A 17,873-nucleotide genomic window follows, 5' to 3' on the forward strand; every position below is an offset into this window, starting at 1 on the left:
TGGCCCTGGGGTGGGGGTGGGGGTGGGGAGGACCCTGGGTCCTGCACTTCCCCGTGCAGTGTCCTGCCCACCGTCACCCCTCTGTGAACAGTCCCCAGTCACTCTCAGCCTGCCATCTGTCTCCCTCGGGCTCCGATAAGGAACCAGGATGGCCATGGGGGCAGACACGGCTCACAGTTGACACTGCTGGCCACAGTGGGGGCCAGACAGCCTGCAAGTCCCACCCTACCCCCCACCTGGTGGAGTGCAAGGCTCAGCCTGCCTGGGCCTCAGGAAGTGGGTCCCCACCTGGGCTCCAAGCTGACCCAGGCGAGCACCCTCGTGCTCTGCAGAACGGGCAGGGGGTAGGAATGGGGCCCACTGCACCCAGCAATGAGGCCAGAGACCCCAGGGAGGCAGGGCAGCCATCTATTTGGCAGCTGGACCTCAGTCTCCCTGTGCCCAGCCTGCTCCCATGGTGGGAGAAAGCACTCTGAAGAGGAGGGAGGTGGGGAAGGCCCCGCTCTAGCCAGGTCCCGAGTCTGCCCTGGGCCCATCCACAAAAGCCAGCCCCAAGACTGATGAGTGAAAAGGCACTTTAAGGGCATGAGCAAGAGAACAGGAGAGAACGACAGTCGACTGAGGGGCCATTGGTGGTCCAGCCCGTCTCAGCTCCTGACCACCCAGGCTCACGGGTCAGCACAGGCTCATGGTCACTGCACAGTGGGGGCCCTCATGGTGCAGGGACCTCCAGGTATCGCACAGGGTTCGAGAAGGGGCCTGGTCGGGCCCAGTAGTCCACTGCTCGAACCCGGTAGGAGCCGGACGTGACAGCGGAGTCTGAGGATGCAAACATACACATGTGTTCTGGAGTGCCCCCTTGAACCTACCGCAAACTCCTAGAGCTCCCTGGACCCCACCCCATGGGACACGCGCTGAGGCCCAGAAATGGGGCAGCTGAGGTGAGGGCAGACGGTGGCAGGCACACCTGGGCTGAACACAAAGAGGTTAAACGTCGATGGCCTCCTACTGACAGGAGCGTACGCCTCACCATCTGCGGAGAACTGGACCTCATACGTCCACAGGCACCTGGGGAGGGTCACGTGGGAGGAGGGCTGGCGTCCAGGTGGGCTGGGGGGCAGGGCAGACTCACAGCCCCTTCTCTGAGCCCTCCCCGGGTCCCTGGCCCTCTTCCTGCACACCCGCTGCAGAGGGACGAGGGGACCGGAGCCCAGGGCCAGCTGTCAACGTTCCCGACAGGGACCCCCACCCCCGATCAAGTAGGGGGGGCTGCCTCGGGCTGTTTGTGCGGCTGTGGGGGGGGGGGCGTGAGAGGCGGAGGTGGGGAGGGGTTGGAGGACCAGAGCGGAGGGACCGGGCACAGGCGGGGACCAACAGCTCCTACAGGATGGGATTTAGGAGTGAGAGCACGCACGCACTTGGAGCCTACGCGCTCATCCGACCACACCAGAAGCACCTGCCCGCTGGTCAAGGGCAGAGAACGGAGCCGGGTCACCTGACGGGAGAGAGGCTCCGTGACTGGGGGGTTGGAGGGGCCTGGGCGGCGGGGTAGGGGGCTGCCACTTGCCTGGCCTGGCGGCTTCTCAGGGCGTGCGCACACGTGCACCAGCAGGAGCGAGGGCAGCCGGAGCTCTGGGCTTAGTGTCAGGCGGCCACTGGCAGGGAAGGGGCGTGGCGCCTCGGCCACTGGGTCCTGGGGACAGGGACTGGTACTCAGGGCTTGGGATCTCGACAGACGCCCTGCCCCATCCCCCACCCGGCCTCAGACCTCGGCGGCGCGCATGCGCCGGAACTCCTCTGCCGAGGGGAAGACCGGCCGGCCGAGGCGCTGCCACTCGCCATGGGGGCTGCAGAGCTGGTTGTCCAGGTACAGGGTGACATAGACGAGCCCTGCAGAGGTGGACGTTGGAGCCACGCCTCGCCGGGCCCACCCCCTCCAGAGCCACCCCTTCCCCAGGACCCCAGCTCACTCGGGCCCGGGGGCACCCCATGCAGGCGCAGGGTCAAGGCGATGCTGCGATTGGCGTGGTTGCGCGTGTCGTCGCTCGCGTAGACCAGCACCGTGGCGCGCCAGGCGTCAAGGGGGCCAGCCGGGCTGTGGGCGCTGGCTAGGACGCCCACCGTGTGGTTGCTGTCCAGCACCGTCCCGGCTTGCGACACCTCGGCCCAGAGCTGCTCGCTGTCTGCAGGGCAGGGGTGGGTTGTCACCAGGCAGAAGTCGCGGCCTCCCAGGGCTGCTCTCCCGAGGCCTGGCTTCCCACCATTCATTCCCCTCCACGAAGGGTCCTGCACCAGAGGGCCCCACCACACCACAACTTCTGTGACCCACTGAGCTGGGGAAGCGGGGCCGGGAGGGGCAAGGAAGTCCCCCATCCCCAGCAGGGCACATACATCTGCACCTCCCCTGCCATGGGGCCTGGAATGACACCCCTGCCTGACCGAGACCCTGGTCCTGGTCCTGGCCCTGCCCAGGGTGCAGGGGGCAGCCTCGTCTGGCTCTAGTCTGGGCTGGCGCAGAGAAGGGGGGAGGGCATACCCAGCAGGGCCAGCAGCGCCATGGCGGTGAGCACGGGCTTGCGCAGCAGCTGCACGTGTGGCGGACGCGTGTTGTTGACCTGGAAGCGCGCAGTGAGTGTGCGCTGTGTGAAGTAGTGCGGCTGGTAACTCAGGAAGGCGTTGTCATTGCTCAAGAGCGCGTAGCGCACAGCAGAGCTGGAGTTGGCCACCAGCAGGTTCTGGTGCTGGGCAATGACCTGCAGGCGTCCAGGTGGTAGGATCTTCCAGGCCATGCGCCCGGACCCTCCTTCCCCTTAAGGACCGCCGCTCCTGGGGTAGGTGCTGGGGTAGATCCTGGGGGCAGGCCTACCTTCACCACCATGGCTGCATAGGTCACGTCAGCTCTCCAAGGCTGCGGCAGGGACCAGCCCACCAGCGGGTCCGCTTCATCGTTGTAAATGGGGATGTCAGCAAACTTGGGGAAGAGCCGTTGTATCTGCAGCACGGTGGCCTTCTCCTGCTCCAGGATGTAGATGGAGCTGCCCGCGCCCTGCGGGGGTTGGCCTCAGGATGACTGGGGTCAGCTCCCGTGACCGGCTGAAGAGTGGGTGGGGCTGCGGCGGGGTCCCCTGGCGGGCAGAGGGGCAGGGGGCGTGGGGGGGGGCAACTGTACCTTCTTGTGGAGGGAGATGTAGTCCAGCCGCACACCCAGCTCCCCCGTGAAAAAGTTGGTGCCATTGTGGCAGTGCCCCAGGAGGCCCCAGCACAGCGGCGAGTGTGGCCAGGGGTGGAAGGAGTCCCCGGGGCCGCCCAGGCGCAGCGCCGGGCTGGCAACCCGCAGCCCCTCGGAGCAGGCGTCGTAGTAATTCAGGAAGCCTGGGCGGGCGGGAACTCGGGAGTCCACACGCTGGCGCCTGAGGGGCTGCTCCCGCCCCTTGTCCACTCACAGGACCCGGGAGGCGCCACCCACCTTGCATGGTCATGGACACGTTGTCAAAGTCGTGGTGGTCTGGCTCATTCCATGTCTCGAAGTTCCACTTGGAAACGTGTGAGAGTCCATACCTACCTGCAGAGTGTCCCCTCACTGTCACACATGCCCCCCATGGGGAATGCCAAGCCTATCCCCACTCACAGGGAGGCCTGCCTACGGTTGGACCATGACAAAGATGTTGGTCTCCATATGAGCCCAGTGCCCCCTGCCCGGCCTGCTTCCCCCATCAGGAGACCCTGGCTCAGGGTTTGTGACACAGAAGTCCAAGGAGGTGGCCTGTGTGGGAGGAGAGCCTGCCCAGGAGCACCCCCCCGCCGTCCCTCCAGGGCCTGTGCCCTGCCCACCAATGTATCTCCTGGCCACAAGGGAGACCAGCTTCTTCCACTCAAACACCTGCTGCTTGTCCTCGAAGTTGGTGAAGCGTTTGGAGGGGCTGCCCATCAGCTCAAAGCCTGCAACACATGAAGGTGGCTATCCGCCCGGGCCCCACCTACCCGCATGGCGCCCACGCTCTGCCTGCCCTGGGCCCCACCTGCCCCGCACAGAGGCCAGTCCTCTGCATCTAACCAGTGAGGACCCAGAGGGGGCAGGTCATGGGGAGGGGACAGGACTAGAGGGCAGAGGGCAGGGCTGCTGCTTACCTGGGAGGAGCTGGTTCTCCCTGAGAAGATCCAGGTACCTATCCAGATGGGTGAAGTTGTAGCTCAGGCCTTGCCCAGCTGACTCCCTGTAAGACAGTGAATGTCAGGGCGGAGGAAAGTGGGCCCGGGCTGGAACTGTGGCCATACTCAAGCAGGTAGAGAGCCTGCAAGATACCACACAGGTCTCAGATCCAGACTCCTCAGTGGGTCCCTCCCCTCGAAAACACCAGTGATAAAAGCCTATCAGTCATTCACAGCCTAGTATGAACCAGTGTGCCTGTACTGGAACCCCACCCCCAGGCCTTCAGGAGCTCGGACCAGCCTGGGGCTGAGGGGTGGCACGGGGCAGGTAGATCTTTTGGGAAGGGTACGACAGAATGGAGTAGGGGGGAAACAAGGCACCCTGAAGACAGCTGACTGTGGAGTGGGGAGCCATGGAACGGGAGCCTGGCAGGACCCGGGGGGTGCCACAACCTGCTCCTTCACACCTCCCGGAGGCCAGGACTCCAGATTTGTCTCAATAGTACTCCTCTCCCCCTCCCACACTCCGAAAATGGAGAAGGGCAGCCTCCCCACCCTCTTGTGGCCCAATTTCCTCCAGGTTCACATTCTGGGAGGAGACAGAAATCAGGCAACTATGTGAACCTCGAACGTGGGTACATCAGATGTACCATGCAAGGGGAAGGGAGCAAAGGATCAGGCAGGGAGGGCCTCTCTGAGGTAACATCTAGGACCTAGCATGTAGTGAGACAAAGCCAGCAATGGGAATGCCAGGGAGAGCAGACAGAACAGCATGTGCAATGGCCCTGAGGTAGGAGTAAACTCGCAGTGATCAAGCAGTAGAAAACACAGTGTGGACCTGGGGCAGAATAGGATGCCGGCTGTGACAGACTAGGTCACAGGAGGCCTTGTACCCAAGGTGAGGATAGGACCCTGACTCAAAGTGAAATGGGGAGCCCTGTCAGAGACCTAAGGAGAAAACTGCCATGACTTTGTTTTTAAGATTTTTTTTTAAAGAGATTTTTTTTTAATTTTATTTATTTGACAGAGAGAGACACAGGGAGAGAGGGAACACAAGCAGGGGGAGTGACAGAGGGAGAAGCAGGCTCCCCGTGGAGCAGGGAGCCCGATGCGGGGCTCGATCCCAGGACCCTGGGATCATGACCTGAGCCGAAGGCAGACGCTCAACGACTGAGCCACCCAGGCGCCCCAAGACGTTTTTTTTTTTAAACAGTTTTAGGTTTATAGGAAATTGAGAGGGAGGTACAGAGATTTCCCATTTCCCCCCTGCCTGCCCATAGGCACAGCCTTCCCCACTATCCACATCCGCACCAGGATGGGACATCTGTGACGGTGGACGGGCCTCCACGGACACGTCATCACCACCCAGAGTCCACGGATGACCGCAGGGCCCCCCCTGGTGGTGCACATTCTGTGGGTTTGGACAAGGGCATCAGGACAGGTGCCCACCACCGCAGTACCACCCCGAGTTGCTCCCCGGCCCCCACATCCCCCGTGCTCCACCTGCCGATCTTGGTGCTGTCTCCATAGTTTTCCCTTTGGCCATGATGGTTGGAAAGGTCCGCCCGGGGCCGGTGTAAGTGCCAGGACGGGGCAGTGGCTACAAAGGCAGCAGGAAGGAGCCAGAGCAGATGGACTTATGAGGTAGGGTGGGCAACATCTGCGGATGGAGGGGGCAGGTCTTGCACAACCCCTCATACTTCGCTTGAGCAGCGAGGTGGGCGGGGGTACAGGTGGCATCCGAGGGTGGACCCGGCGTTGGGGGCTGGGTGGGGAAGCTGCTGGCCTTCCAGTCAGGCGCAGGCAAGGGGCCGGGGCGGGAAGAGTCGTGCAGGGATGTGCACGGAGCCCGGGGTGGCCCGGGCCGGGGGTGCTGCCTCATGAGGAGCACAGGCCGACGGGCTGGCAGGCCTCTCAGGGCCTCCCCTGAGGACAGGCCTGCTCCGTCCGTCCATCCCAGGGAGGAAGGCAGCCAAGGGCAGGAGGGCCTGCGGCGCACCCTCTTGTGGCAGCTGGGGCGGAGCCGCGTGGGTCACCACAGAACCTGGCCCCGAACAGCTTTTCATGTCAACCTCCCCACCCCACGCCACAGCTTGGCTGGCCCACTGTCTCCCTGGACACAGTGAGGACATGGAGAAGCCAACACCTCCCCTCTACACCCTTCTCTGCCCCACGCCTCACTTTGCACAGGGTCAAGGCTGAGCCTGGGCCTGGCGTTGAGTCCAACCCAGGGGCCAGGTCAAGCCACCACACACAAGTTCCTCTGCCCCCCCGCGCCCTGCACTCTGCTTTCCCTTGCTGGCCCCTCTGTGCAGGGGCTGCGTCCTTCCATCTCTGGGGCCCAGCAGGACAAGCTTGTGGGCAGTGGGGATCAGCTCCCTCACCCTTCCCCTCCCATCCAAAGGTCACAACTCGTAGCAAAGAAAACTAACAAGCCCTTGGGTAAAAATTAAATGTACACAGCAGAGGGTTCCAAAGTCCCACTACTGTGTGGGAGGAGGGTGGGCAGGGGTGATGGGGTGACCAAGTGGAAAGTGAAGGCATGTGCAGGGGCTCCAGGCTTTCCCTGCAGCCCCTGGCGGTGATAATCCCAGCCTGCACACATTGGGTGCACAGCAGGCCTCAGATCCACGCCGCTCCTATGGGTGGTGTCCTCTGCCAGTGGGGTACCACGGGGGAGCCCTAACGCAGCGGCATCCCCAGCCCGTCCCCCTGGATGGAGAGGAGTGTCCCCTGGCCCAGCCAGCCTCCACAGCTAAGGATACCCTGGGGACCAATACACGGGTCCCAGGGGCCAAAAAACCCACCCCAGAGGTCCTTAGGCACCACTGTGGGTGCCTTGGTCTCCCTCTGCCTGGCCCAGTCAGAGTGAGGATCTGAGAGACCTCATTTAGGGAGGGGGCTGAGCGCTGAGGTGAAGTGCAGAGAGGCTTGGGTCTCCACCGACAAGCATCCATTCCGCGGCCCTGGAACGGTCCGAACCTGGGCGCGAGTCCTCTGGCTCTGGCACGTGGGCCCGGGCTGCGGCGGCGGCACAAAAGGCTCATTCACGCGCGCCTGCGGCTGTCCGGCTGCGCCAAGGCCTCCCACTGCAGGGCCTGAGCGCGTGCGCGGGAGGACAGCGCTGCAGCCGCCTGGGGAGTGCTCGGGTGCGCGGAGAGGGACCCGGCCTCACGTGCGCAGGGGAGTGAGGACGAGGCCGCGGCCGCGGGTGCTCGACGGTGGGGGTGCCGAGTGGGGGGCGCGCACGGAGGGTGCGCGGGGCGAAGACGCGGGGCGAAGACGCGGGGCGCGCGCTCCCGGAGCAGGAGGATCCGGCGGGGAGCGCAGTGCGCGGCCAGCCGGGGGCCATGCGCTCAGAGAGGGAGATGTGTGGGGGCGCGCGCGGCGAGCTCACAGGCCCGCCCCCCCAAGGGAACCCGCAGCCTCAGTCTGAGGATGGAGGTAGGAGGGTGTCAGGCTCAGGGCCAGCTGGCGGGAGAGGCCGGGTGCTCTCCATCTTCCCATCCAGCACCCGGGGCCCGTGCACCACGGCGGCGTTTCAGGGCCCTGGAAGCAATACGGGCCATCAACCCGGCAGCCCCTTTGCACTCGGGGTCGGGATACAACATTTCCGTACCAAATAAGCGTATTTGACAATTTAAAACGGGGATTTAAAGACAAATTGTAAGGAAATAACCATGTGGCCTAGGGCTGGGCAGAAGCCCCCAGAGGGAGGTTCCAGCAGGGTGAACCCCAAGGCCCCTGCTCGGGTGAAGTCTGCAGCTCCGTGGGCCCACCGCAGTAAGGGGCTGTGGGCCTCAGCAGCCCCTCTGGCAGGCAAGCGCCCAGGGCTAGATACCCGTGTGCGGGAGCGAGACCACAGGTGCCCGATCACCAGCCTCAATGCAGAGAAGCCGGGGAGGGACACGGCAGGGGCTGGGGTGTCCTGCAATTCTCCCAACGGTCAGACGTGACCTCAACTGTTACTCCTTCACCTGGTTTAGACACCCAGCCTGGGCAGAGTATGAGGCCCAATCCCTGCTGGCAAGGGAGCCAAAGCCGGCCCCCGTGCTGCATCTGACAGGATAGGGGCTGGGGGTAGGCCCAATTAGCCCCTTCCTGAAATATCTCCATCTGCCTTGAATCTCACCCCACCCAGGTGCTTTCCTGCCCAGAGCCTCCAGAAACCGCTGCCTCTCCCCTTCCTAACTCAGAGGAAGGGCCCCTTCCCACACTAGGTCCCCACCCCGAGGAACCCCCTCTCCTACACCAGCACCCAGGCCCCGTGGCCCAGCACGAGCACACATGTGTATCTGCCCCCTGGCCACCGCTGCTCTGGGCACCAAGGAGTCCTCTGTGTCACAAAACCCCCAAGGGCGCTGAGGTCACCCAGGGAGTTCTCTCTGCCCTTTTGCCAGTAGCTGGGGTAGGAGATAAACGTATATACCCCCCTCAATAGCTACCCTCCCCTCTGCACCCCGTGGTGCACCTGATCTGCCCCAGGGAGGGGCCTGAAGCTCCTGATCTGGGCAAACAGCTCCCACCAGGGGCCAAGTGGGTCCTGGGCTGGACTCTGGCGGGGGGGGGGTCAGTGGAGGGAAAACCCTAGGCTGTGTCCTGGGGGGACAGGAGAGCAATAGGGGCTATGGGGCTACGGCGGGATGGGCCCCTTTCCACACATAACCCTTCAAGATCCCAGTGACAGAAGTTCACCTGTTACTCAGTGTAAAGGTGGGGGATCAGAATAGTCATTGTATCATTGGTGGGTCATGCGGTTAGTCATCTAAAGCCATCATGTGCCTTCAAGCCAGTCCTTGCCCACGCCGGGCACCTGCCAGTCACGCAGGTGGTCAGACCCCCACCCCCCACAGCAAGAAGGGTGCACCTGGCTGGTAGCATATCGCGATGCCTGCTGGCCCTCCTGCCCTCAACAATCCACACGCGTGCACACACACACACACTTAGCGGCAGCCTCACACCTGCTTTCCACACAAGGACACACAACAGACGCCAAGCATACAGGGGCCCAGTGCCACTCAGGCCGGTGCTCCAGCGTGGACCAGGCCTGTCTCACGGCACAACAGGGAGGGTGACCAGGGATAGGATGAAGAGACCAGCCCCACCCCCAGCACCGACCCTGGGTTAGTTGTGGGGACCACAGCAAGAGGCCCCCGAGCTGAAGGGTCCCCTCTGCCTGTGCCCTGTCCCAGGACTGGCTGGGCTCCCAGGCCCTCCGCCTCCCCCAGGGACCCCAGAATCCAAGCATCCTGCTCCAGCCACTGGGTGCCCTTGCCCACCCTGTCCCACACCTGGGGCCCCACTGGGAGGCCGGGAGCTTATCAAGAGGCCCACACAATTGTTTGTGAGCCTCTGATTACAGTACAACTCCCTGGATTAGCCGCTCAGGTAACACTGGTCTGGGGGAAACCCATGACTCAGCAATCTTTGGGGTAAATAATTTAACTGCAATCCCAGCTGGCCAAGCAGTCAGATGGTCACCACGGAGCACTGCCCGTGGTGGGCGCCAGTTCTGCCGTGGCCTGGCTCCTGGCTCCAGCTCTGAGCCAGAAGCCTGCCGCCCACACTCCCCCACCCGCCAACAAAAGCCAGAGGGCTCTGGAGGTCCAGCTGGCCGGCAGACTCTGGCCCCAACAGGCTGACAGGCCAGCTCCCTCGCTACCCTCCGGTCCTCCAAGCCTGTGAGAGGCCCCCTCAGGTAAGATCATCTCGGAGCCCTGCAGCAGGACCGTGAAATCCCCAAGGCGACAGGAGAGGCCAGCTCCCTGGGTGAAGGGGAGGGCAGGGCGGTTCTAGGGTCTCCTTCGTGGACCCTCCGGCACAAGGCAGATGCCACTTAAACAGTCCTCACTCTACGCACCTGGACTCTGGGGGCTCGGGGGGACCCCTGTGTGCCGAGGTCGTCCCAGGAAGGAAGCACAGCTCAACGTCCCCCTGGAGCTCATGAGGGTTGTGCCTGCCTGCCCCCCGACACACACATGCCATCCTCCACAGCCCGGGGAGACCCCAGGCCCTATGTCCTGGGCCTGGGGTGACAAGGCAAGAGAAGGCCAGCTGCCCTCGGGACACAAGGGGCAGTCCCACCGTTGTGTTCCACGGTGCACCTGTGTGGTCTGAGACCCCGAGCTGCCTCAGGAGTGTGATCACACACCTGGGAAAGGGTACCCCACAATCCCGGGGGACCGGGCAGAGGACAGATGCCAGTCACCCCAACTTCCCTCCCAGCTGGCCCCCAGAGATCACCCTCCCAAAGCACGTCCCAGGAATTCTGCCACAAGGAGCAGGGAGTGGTCAGTGCTGCCGTCTGAGCAGCCCTCCAAGGTTCAACAGGGGGCATCGGGAGGCCCTCGTGCTCCAAGCCCATGGTACAGAGCTGACTTAGGGGTGCCAGAGGGGACCGTGGTGGTTGGGATGGGTGGTGGAGGGGCCTGTGCCCGCATGGGGAGGTGGGCAGGGAGCAGCGGAGCGGGGTTCAGCCACACATAGGTCTGGGTCTCTGTGCGGCCCTCTGACCTCGGTGCTGACGCCCGCCTCCGTTGCAAGTTTCCCCCAGAAGCGTGGCGGGCCGGATGGAGGTGTCCCCTGAGTGCGTGCAGCGGGGCGGGGGGCCGGTGCTGGTCCGCCGGCGGTCCCCAGCGCCCCTGGGCCTGCGTGAGATGCTCAAAGCCAGGCTGTGGTGGAGGTGCGCGTGCAGCCCGCAGAGGGCCTGGACGCTGGTGCAGGACCTGCTCCCCGCCACACGCTGGCTGCGCCGGTACCGCCCACGGGAGGCCCTGGCAGGTGACGTCATGTCCGGGCTGGTCATCGGCATCATCCTGGTGCCACAGGCCATCGCCTACTCACTGCTGGCGGGACTACAGCCCATCTACAGTCTGTACACGTCCTTCTTCGCGAACCTCATCTACTTCCTCATGGGCACCTCGCACCACGTGTCCGTGGGGATCTTCAGCCTGCTCTGCCTCATGGTGGGCCAGGTGGTGGACCGCGAGCTCCTGCTGGCCGGCTTTGGCCCCGCCCAGGACGGCGCTGGGCCCGGGGACAACGGCAGCAGGGTCAACGCCTCAGCCGCTGCCGGGGGGCCCGGTCCGCAGGACTGTGAGCAGGACTGCTATGCCATCCGCGTTGCCGCTGCCCTCACACTGGTAGCCGGCCTTTACCAGGTGAGGGGCCTACCGGCTGGGCTTGTGCCAAGCGAGGCGCAGGCCCCTCGGGCGCTCACCGCCCACTCAGAAGGGCCGGGCCCAGGGCAGTGTGGGCTCAGGGCCTCAGAGAACGGCGGGTTTAACCGGCAACGGCAGCACAGAGCAGGCTGAGGCAGAGGTGGGCACGGGACGGCAACCCAGGATGGGGGCCCCCGAGGGCCTGAGGGTGCCCAGGAACAGGGGCCCCGCCCAGCCAGCTGTGGCCTGGACAGCAATAGTTGGCTGGAGTGGGGCCTCAGCTCCAGACACGCCTGACTGGCCCACGCAGCTCCCCTGGGTGTCCCGTCCAGGGGGGGATCCCGAGAGGCTGCCTCCCTTCCTGCAGCGTCCCCACACCCAGGGGTCTCCCGGACCAGGCCTGTCCTGTCCACCCCAATGTCACACCCTCCCAGGGGCCCCGGGTCTCCCGGGTGGGGGGCAGTGCCCCTCGCAGGACAGGAGAAGGGAGCTGCTTTCCGATGCCCAGAGCCGGCATGCGTGAAAGGACCAGAAATGAGCATAGGAGGCCACGTGCGCACCTCCAGCATCCACTGTGCCTGTGTGCGCACACGTGTGTGCAGGCACTCCAGAGTCCACTCGGGAAATAAGGGTATTGAGCTCTGTGCTGTGGCCACCCCCTCTGCTGCACCAGGCAGCCCGCTGCCCTGACCACACTCTGTCCACAGGTCCTCATGGGCATCCTCCGGCTGGGCTTCGTGTCCACCTACCTCTCCCAGCCGCTGCTCGATGGCTTTGCCATGGGGGCCTCGGTGACCATCCTGACCTCCCAGCTGAGGCACCTGCTGGGCGTGCAGATCCCACGGCACCAAGGGCCGGGCATGGTGGTCAGCACGTGGCTGAGCCTGCTGCGCAGTGCTGGGCAGGCCAACCTCTGCGACGTGGTCACCAGTGCCACGTGCCTGGCTGTGCTGTTGGCCTCTAAGGAGCTCTCAGACCGCTGCCGGCACCGCCTAAAGGTGCCACTGCCCACGGAGCTACTGGTCATTGTGGCGGCCACGCTGGTGTCCCACTTCAGCCAGCTCCACGAACGCTTTGGCTCCAGCGTGGCCGGTGACATCCCCACTGGTTTCGTGGCCCCCCGGGTGCCAGACCCTGGGCTGATGTGGCGTGTGGTGCTGGACGCTGTGCCCCTGGCCCTCGTGGGCTCTGCCTTCTCCATCTCTCTGGCTGAGATGTTTGCCCGGAGCCACGGCTACTCCGTGAGGGCCAACCAGGAGCTGCTGGCCGTGGGCTGCTGCAATGTGCTGCCTGCCTTTTTCCACTGTTATGTCACCAGCGCCGCCCTGTCCAAGAGCCTCGTGAAGACGGCCACCGGCTGCCGCACGCAGCTGTCCAGCGTGGTCAGCGCCGCCGTGGTGCTGCTGGTACTGCTGGCCCTGGCGCCACTGTTCCGGGACCTGCAGCGGTGCGTGCTGGCCTGCGTCATTGTGGTCAGCCTGCGGGGCGCCCTGCGCAAGGTGAGGGACGTTCCAAAGCTGTGGCGGCTCAGCCCTGCTGATGCGCTGGTGTGGGTGGCCACGGCAGCCACCTGTGCGCTGGTCAGTGTAGAGGTGGGGCTGCTGGCCGGCATCCTCCTGTCTCTGCTCAGCCTGGCTGGCCGCACCCAGCGCCCGCGGGCTGCCCTGCTTGCTCAGATCGGGGACTCTGGCTTCTACGAGGACACTGCGGAGTTTGAGGGCCTGGTCCCTGAGCCTGGGGTGCAGATATTCCGCTTTGCAGGGCCGCTCTACTACGCCAACAAGGATTTCTTCCTGCGGTCACTCTACAGCCTCACGGGGCTGGATGCAGGGCACGTGGCCACCAGGAAGAAGGAGCGGGGCCTGGAGGCGAGGGCCAGTGAGCGAGACCCTGTTGAGGGCGTGGACCTGGGCCCAGTGACCAGCACGGCTGCACTGGTGACCACGGCAGCCAGCTTCCATGCTGTGGTCATCGACTGTGCCCCAATGCTATTCCTGGATGCAGCCGGTGTGGCCACGCTGCAGGACCTGCGCCGAGATTACGGGGCCCTGGGCATCACCCTGCTCCTGGCCTGCTGCAGCCCCTCGGTGAGGGACACCCTGAGGAGAGGTGGCTTCCTTGGGGAGGACCAGGGGGACGCGGCTGACGAGGGGCAGCTCTTCCACAGCGTGCACAGCGCCGTGCAGGAGGCCCGAGCCCGCCGCAGGGCGCTGGCAGCCACGGACTCTGCCCTCTAGCAGCGTCCCAGGAGCCCTCAGCAGATACGCTCCCACAGCCGGTCACCGACCACTCACCACACCCCTCCAAGAGTGGCACTGGGCCCCTCCACCCTGGAGGAACCAGGGAGCACACAGAAGCCCCAGACACTTGAACATCCAAGAGCGGCACCTTTGAAACAAACTGCCACGGAGACACCCTGGGCCCGCGTGCTGTGCGTCCGTGGTCCTGCAGGGTCGATTTGACACCAGGTGTCACCTCCTATTTGAACAAGGGCCCAAGGCAATCAGGATGCCTCCACGGTGCCCACAGGATACTGGTCCCTTGGCCTGCCCAGTCCTGGGCCCACTGGTGAGAGGGGGCAGCTCTGGCCGGGGGCCTGAGGACCTCCGTGTCTCTGAAGTCTTCCAAACACACACCCAAGTGTTCCTTCGTCCCACGCCTTGGCTGGGCGGAGCGTTGCAGGGCCGAAGTGGGGTGGGACCGACGCAACTTCAGCCCAGCCCTTGGGCAGCGTTCCTGCAAAGCCTGACCCACATGCACATCACATGAGGTATGTGGGTGCACACTTGCTGGTGCTGGTTCAGCCACAAAGCTGGCGCAGTGGGACACCAACCTGCCCCTGTGCCTCTAAGTGATATCCAGCGGGATGTCAGCTGTGCCCAGTGCAGGGGCTGCCCAGCACCCACCAGAGCCCCACACAGGACACTCTGCTGGGAAGTGCGAGGGCAACAGCTCCTCAGAGCAGGATTCCTCTCTTCTGCCCCCGCCACGGCCCTCACACTGCCCGGTCCTGCACACCCCAACACAGTTCTCCCCTTAGCCTCGGTCCTGCTCTCCATAAAGGGGGCTCTGCCGGCTGCCCCCATCACTTACCTGGCTGTGACGAGCTCCAGCAGCCAGTGGGTCCGGACCTGCTCAATGCCACCGTGAGGGACAGCGCCCACATAGGCCAGGTTGAGCTGCTGGTCCCAGCTGAGGTCGTACTGGTCAGCCTGGCTGTGAGGCAGTGGGGGGCTGGGGAAAGAACAAGGGGCATGAGTCCCCGTGGACAGGGCCTGGGATTGCCCAGGACACCCACCTCCAGCAGCTGGAGTGGGGAGTACCTGCCAATGAATGTTACCGTCCCTGATGTAATAAAATGACCCCCAACGTCAGGAATGTTATTCTGTCTCACGTTTATGGAAATCAGGGGCACCCTGAGAAGAGAGGACCCCATCCCAATACCCTGCTCCTTCCCCCTTCAGCCAGGTGATCTCAGCCAGAAGCAGGCCACAGAGGGGGTTGGAGACACGAGGGGGGCGGGGTCGGAGCCACGGGAGGGGGGGGTCAGAGACACAGGGGGGTTGGGAGATAGGTCCCATGACAGGGCTGTCTGACATCACTGTGGCCGCCCCCTTGGGAGGGTCCTGGGCCGCTGCTCCAGGTGACCGCCTGGACGGCCCCAGGTGGCCACCGCGCAAACTCAGGGCCTGTCCGCAGGTCTCCACCACACCGGGCACCCACTCAGAAAACCCTTCGGGGCACCCAAAACACCGCCTGGAGCCGGCCGACAAAGAAAACCCCCAGTCTGACTGAAGGCGGACCCCGAGAGGAAGAAGTAAACCAGCCAGGGAAGGGTGAGGACTTGGGCAGCCTTCCTCACATCAGAGCGCCCGAGCGGTGGGCGCGGGAGCCCAGGGGTCTCTCCAATGCAACCAGGGGGTCCAGGAGCGCGTCCCGGGTTCGGGAGGAGCGCGCGGCGGGATGGAGGGGAGATGGGCCTCTCGGGCCTCCGTTTCCCCGCGTGCAGCGCTCACCAGAAGCCGGTGCTCCTCCAGAAGGGCCGCAGGGGCCGCAGCGCACGCGCCGCGTCCACGAGGACTAGGTGCGGGGCCTCTGCCAGAGCCCGGGGCGCGGCCAGCAGCGCGGCCAGCAGCGCGAGCAGCGGGGTGCGGGAGCCCGGGGGCTGCATGGCTGAGCGCGGGGGGCGCGGGCGCACGATCCCCGCAGGCCCGGCGGCTCCTCTGCGCTCCGGGAGCCCAGGTCTGCGCCGCCGGTTCCGCCTCCGGGTCGCACGCCACGTGACCGCCGCTGCGGGGCGGGGCCGGGTCTGGGTGGGTTCTCGGAACCCGGGAGGGGCGGGCCGGTGAGTGGGCGGGGATTGGGGGTTCCCCGCCCCCCTGCCGCCGGGCTCCAGACTGGGGAGTCCTGGACCGCTGCCCCTTCCTGGCTCGGTCCTCCCCCGCTGGACGGCGGTACCCGCCAGCCCTGCTCACCGGCTGTGCTCGGACGCCTCCTGTAAGAGCGCTCCGCTGTCCCGGGGCCCGAGAGTGAGCCGTTGCGGCTTCATGCTTCGGAGGATCGCCCCGGAGGCCGGGGAGTCGCCTAATGTACGGGTCAGGCGGCTACTTGATGGCTCCGACCTGCGATGGCTGGACGTGGGCACAGGTGGTCGGATGTGGGACACATTTGGAGGATGAGCGCTAGGACCGCAGGCGGCTTGGATGCAGGGGTGGGAGGGAAGGAGCGGAGTCATAGGTGAGCCGCTGGGGTGTGGGCTTGGCAAGGCGAAGCGACAAGGAGCCGGTGTGGTCGGGGCACAAGCTGGCTTGGAGAAGGCGAGCGGACCTTGCTGACAGACAGCTGGGTGGCCTGGCCTGGGTTTACACTTCACGTTGTACACACGCCAGGCAAGTCGTCCAGCACCGCGTCTTCCACAATCAGACGTTTCGCCACCCTGTGAAAAGTCTCGTGCCTGCACCCTCCTGCCTGAAACAGCACAACCCCGTCCCTGGAGGCCGCCAACGGACCAGTCAGTCCCCCAGGCTGGTGACAGAAACAGGATTTGCAGAGATAAGGGCGGGCGATTTTCTAGAAGTGTTGGAAGATACCCAGCCACAGAATCAAGCAGTGCCGCGAAGCCCACGAAGAAAGGCATGAAGAAAGCCGAACCCAAGCACATCGTGGTGAAGGGCTGGAACCAAAGACCCACAGAGTATCTTCAAAGCTCACTGACTTTTCAACAGAAGCAATTGAAACCAATACACAGTGAAATGAAAACTTCAAAGTCCTGGAAGTACACAACCGGTAAGTTAGAATTCTGAATCCAGCAAGAATTTTCCTTCCAAAGAGAAGGTCAGATGAGGACTTTGCGGAGAACTGGACTCTGGGGACTTTGGTCCCCATTGGCCCTCACCAAGGAGATGGTAACTGGTACCTCCACGCAGAATGGTCCCACACAGCCCAGAGGTACAGAAGACTATGTTGTACACGAATCTAATGAAGAGTGATATATAAAAAAAAATATTGTAATGTATTCTGGGGGCTTAAATACACCAGAGAATCGAAATGTGTGACAGTTAACACAGAAGTTGTGAGTGGAATAAATGCACACTGATTGGCTGGCCACAGTGGTGTCCGTGGTCCTAAGCCCAGGACCTCTGAGCGTGACCTTCTGTGCTGAAGAGACTTGCAGGTGTGATTAAGTGAAGGGTCTTGAGAGGGGAGATAATCCCGGATGATCTGAATGGGCCCTATATGTCATCACGGCATCCTCGTGAGGGGGAGGCAGAGGGAGACTTGACACGGGAGTGGCCACGTAAAGACCTCAGAAGAGAGAGAGATCTGGAGACTGTTCCAAAACGTGTACTCAGGATTTGTTTTAACCAGTTATGGTGAGACACACATACAGGAAAATGGTTGCCGTGCAGGAAGAAGTTCATACTCAACCGATCCCAGGAAACAGGAGGCCCGGCACTCGGTCCGGGGCCACACGGGGACACAAGGGGTAGGGAGACATCAGCAAAGGGCCTCATGACCAGTCAGTCTCCATTGCACAGAGGCTGAGCACATCTCCCCTTCAGTACAGGGAAGGACCGTGGGAAAGCTTTTCAGGTTGGTGTGAGGTGAGAGTTGGGCAAAGGGCCCTCAATTAAGGGAGCGTAAAGCCTAGGGCAGGATGGAGACTCAACTAGGGGCCCATTTATTGGACTGGGATATGAAGAGGAATTGTTCAAGAAGACCAGTATGTCCCTCAGAGAAACGGTCGTGGAACGTGTCGGGGACATGGTGGTTTCAAGTGACATGTGTCTTGGCTACTGTTAGTAACGTTTGTAACTCCAAAGGGTAAGGCTGTCTTAGTCGGGACTCGTATTGTGGCCTTAGTGTATCCAGAGACATGTGTGATTTTAAGTTATATTTCTGGCATCTGTGAGGCAAGAGATTTCCAGCGTTCTTTACTCTGAAGGAGACAGTTTTTAGGCGATGGCCTGACAGTGCATCATCAGTGTGAGGATGAGCCATTATTGCCCAGAGCATCCACCGCTCAGACACCTGCGTGAAGTCTGGCTAAAGTGCTAGCCTTGG

The 17,873-nt window shown here is 63.5% G+C and overlaps 2 protein-coding genes across 2 annotated transcripts; one reads left to right on the plus strand and one right to left on the minus strand.

Annotated features, from left to right (window-relative positions):
• Nucleotides 1-561: 561 nt before the first annotated feature.
• On the minus strand, nt 562-15,553 carry IDUA (alpha-L-iduronidase). The gene is made up of 14 exons (XM_028088957.2): nt 15,326-15,553; nt 14,403-14,543; nt 4,129-4,214; nt 3,832-3,939; nt 3,467-3,562; nt 3,170-3,372; nt 2,867-3,046; nt 2,537-2,753; nt 1,971-2,183; nt 1,769-1,890; nt 1,568-1,693; nt 1,419-1,495; nt 968-1,068; nt 562-819 (listed from the first exon to the last, which is right to left on the minus strand). Exons 1-14 carry the CDS (start codon nt 15,478-15,480, stop codon nt 713-715), a joined length of 1,932 nt encoding a protein of 643 aa, XP_027944758.1. The 5' UTR covers nt 15,481-15,553; the 3' UTR covers nt 562-712.
• SLC26A1 (solute carrier family 26 member 1) lies at nt 10,719-13,546 on the plus strand. Its single transcript, XM_028088948.2, has 2 exons — nt 10,719-11,309; nt 12,017-13,546. Exons 1-2 carry the CDS (start codon nt 10,719-10,721, stop codon nt 13,544-13,546), a joined length of 2,121 nt encoding a protein of 706 aa, XP_027944749.1.
• Nucleotides 15,554-17,873: the final 2,320 nt, after the last annotated feature.

The sequence above is a fragment of the Eumetopias jubatus genome, unplaced genomic scaffold (assembly GCF_037043125.1).
Source record: "Eumetopias jubatus isolate StellerSeaLion01/CBP00866 unplaced genomic scaffold, mEumJub1_p1.0 scaffold_2, whole genome shotgun sequence".
Classification (NCBI taxonomy): domain Eukaryota; kingdom Metazoa; phylum Chordata; class Mammalia; order Carnivora; family Otariidae; genus Eumetopias; species Eumetopias jubatus.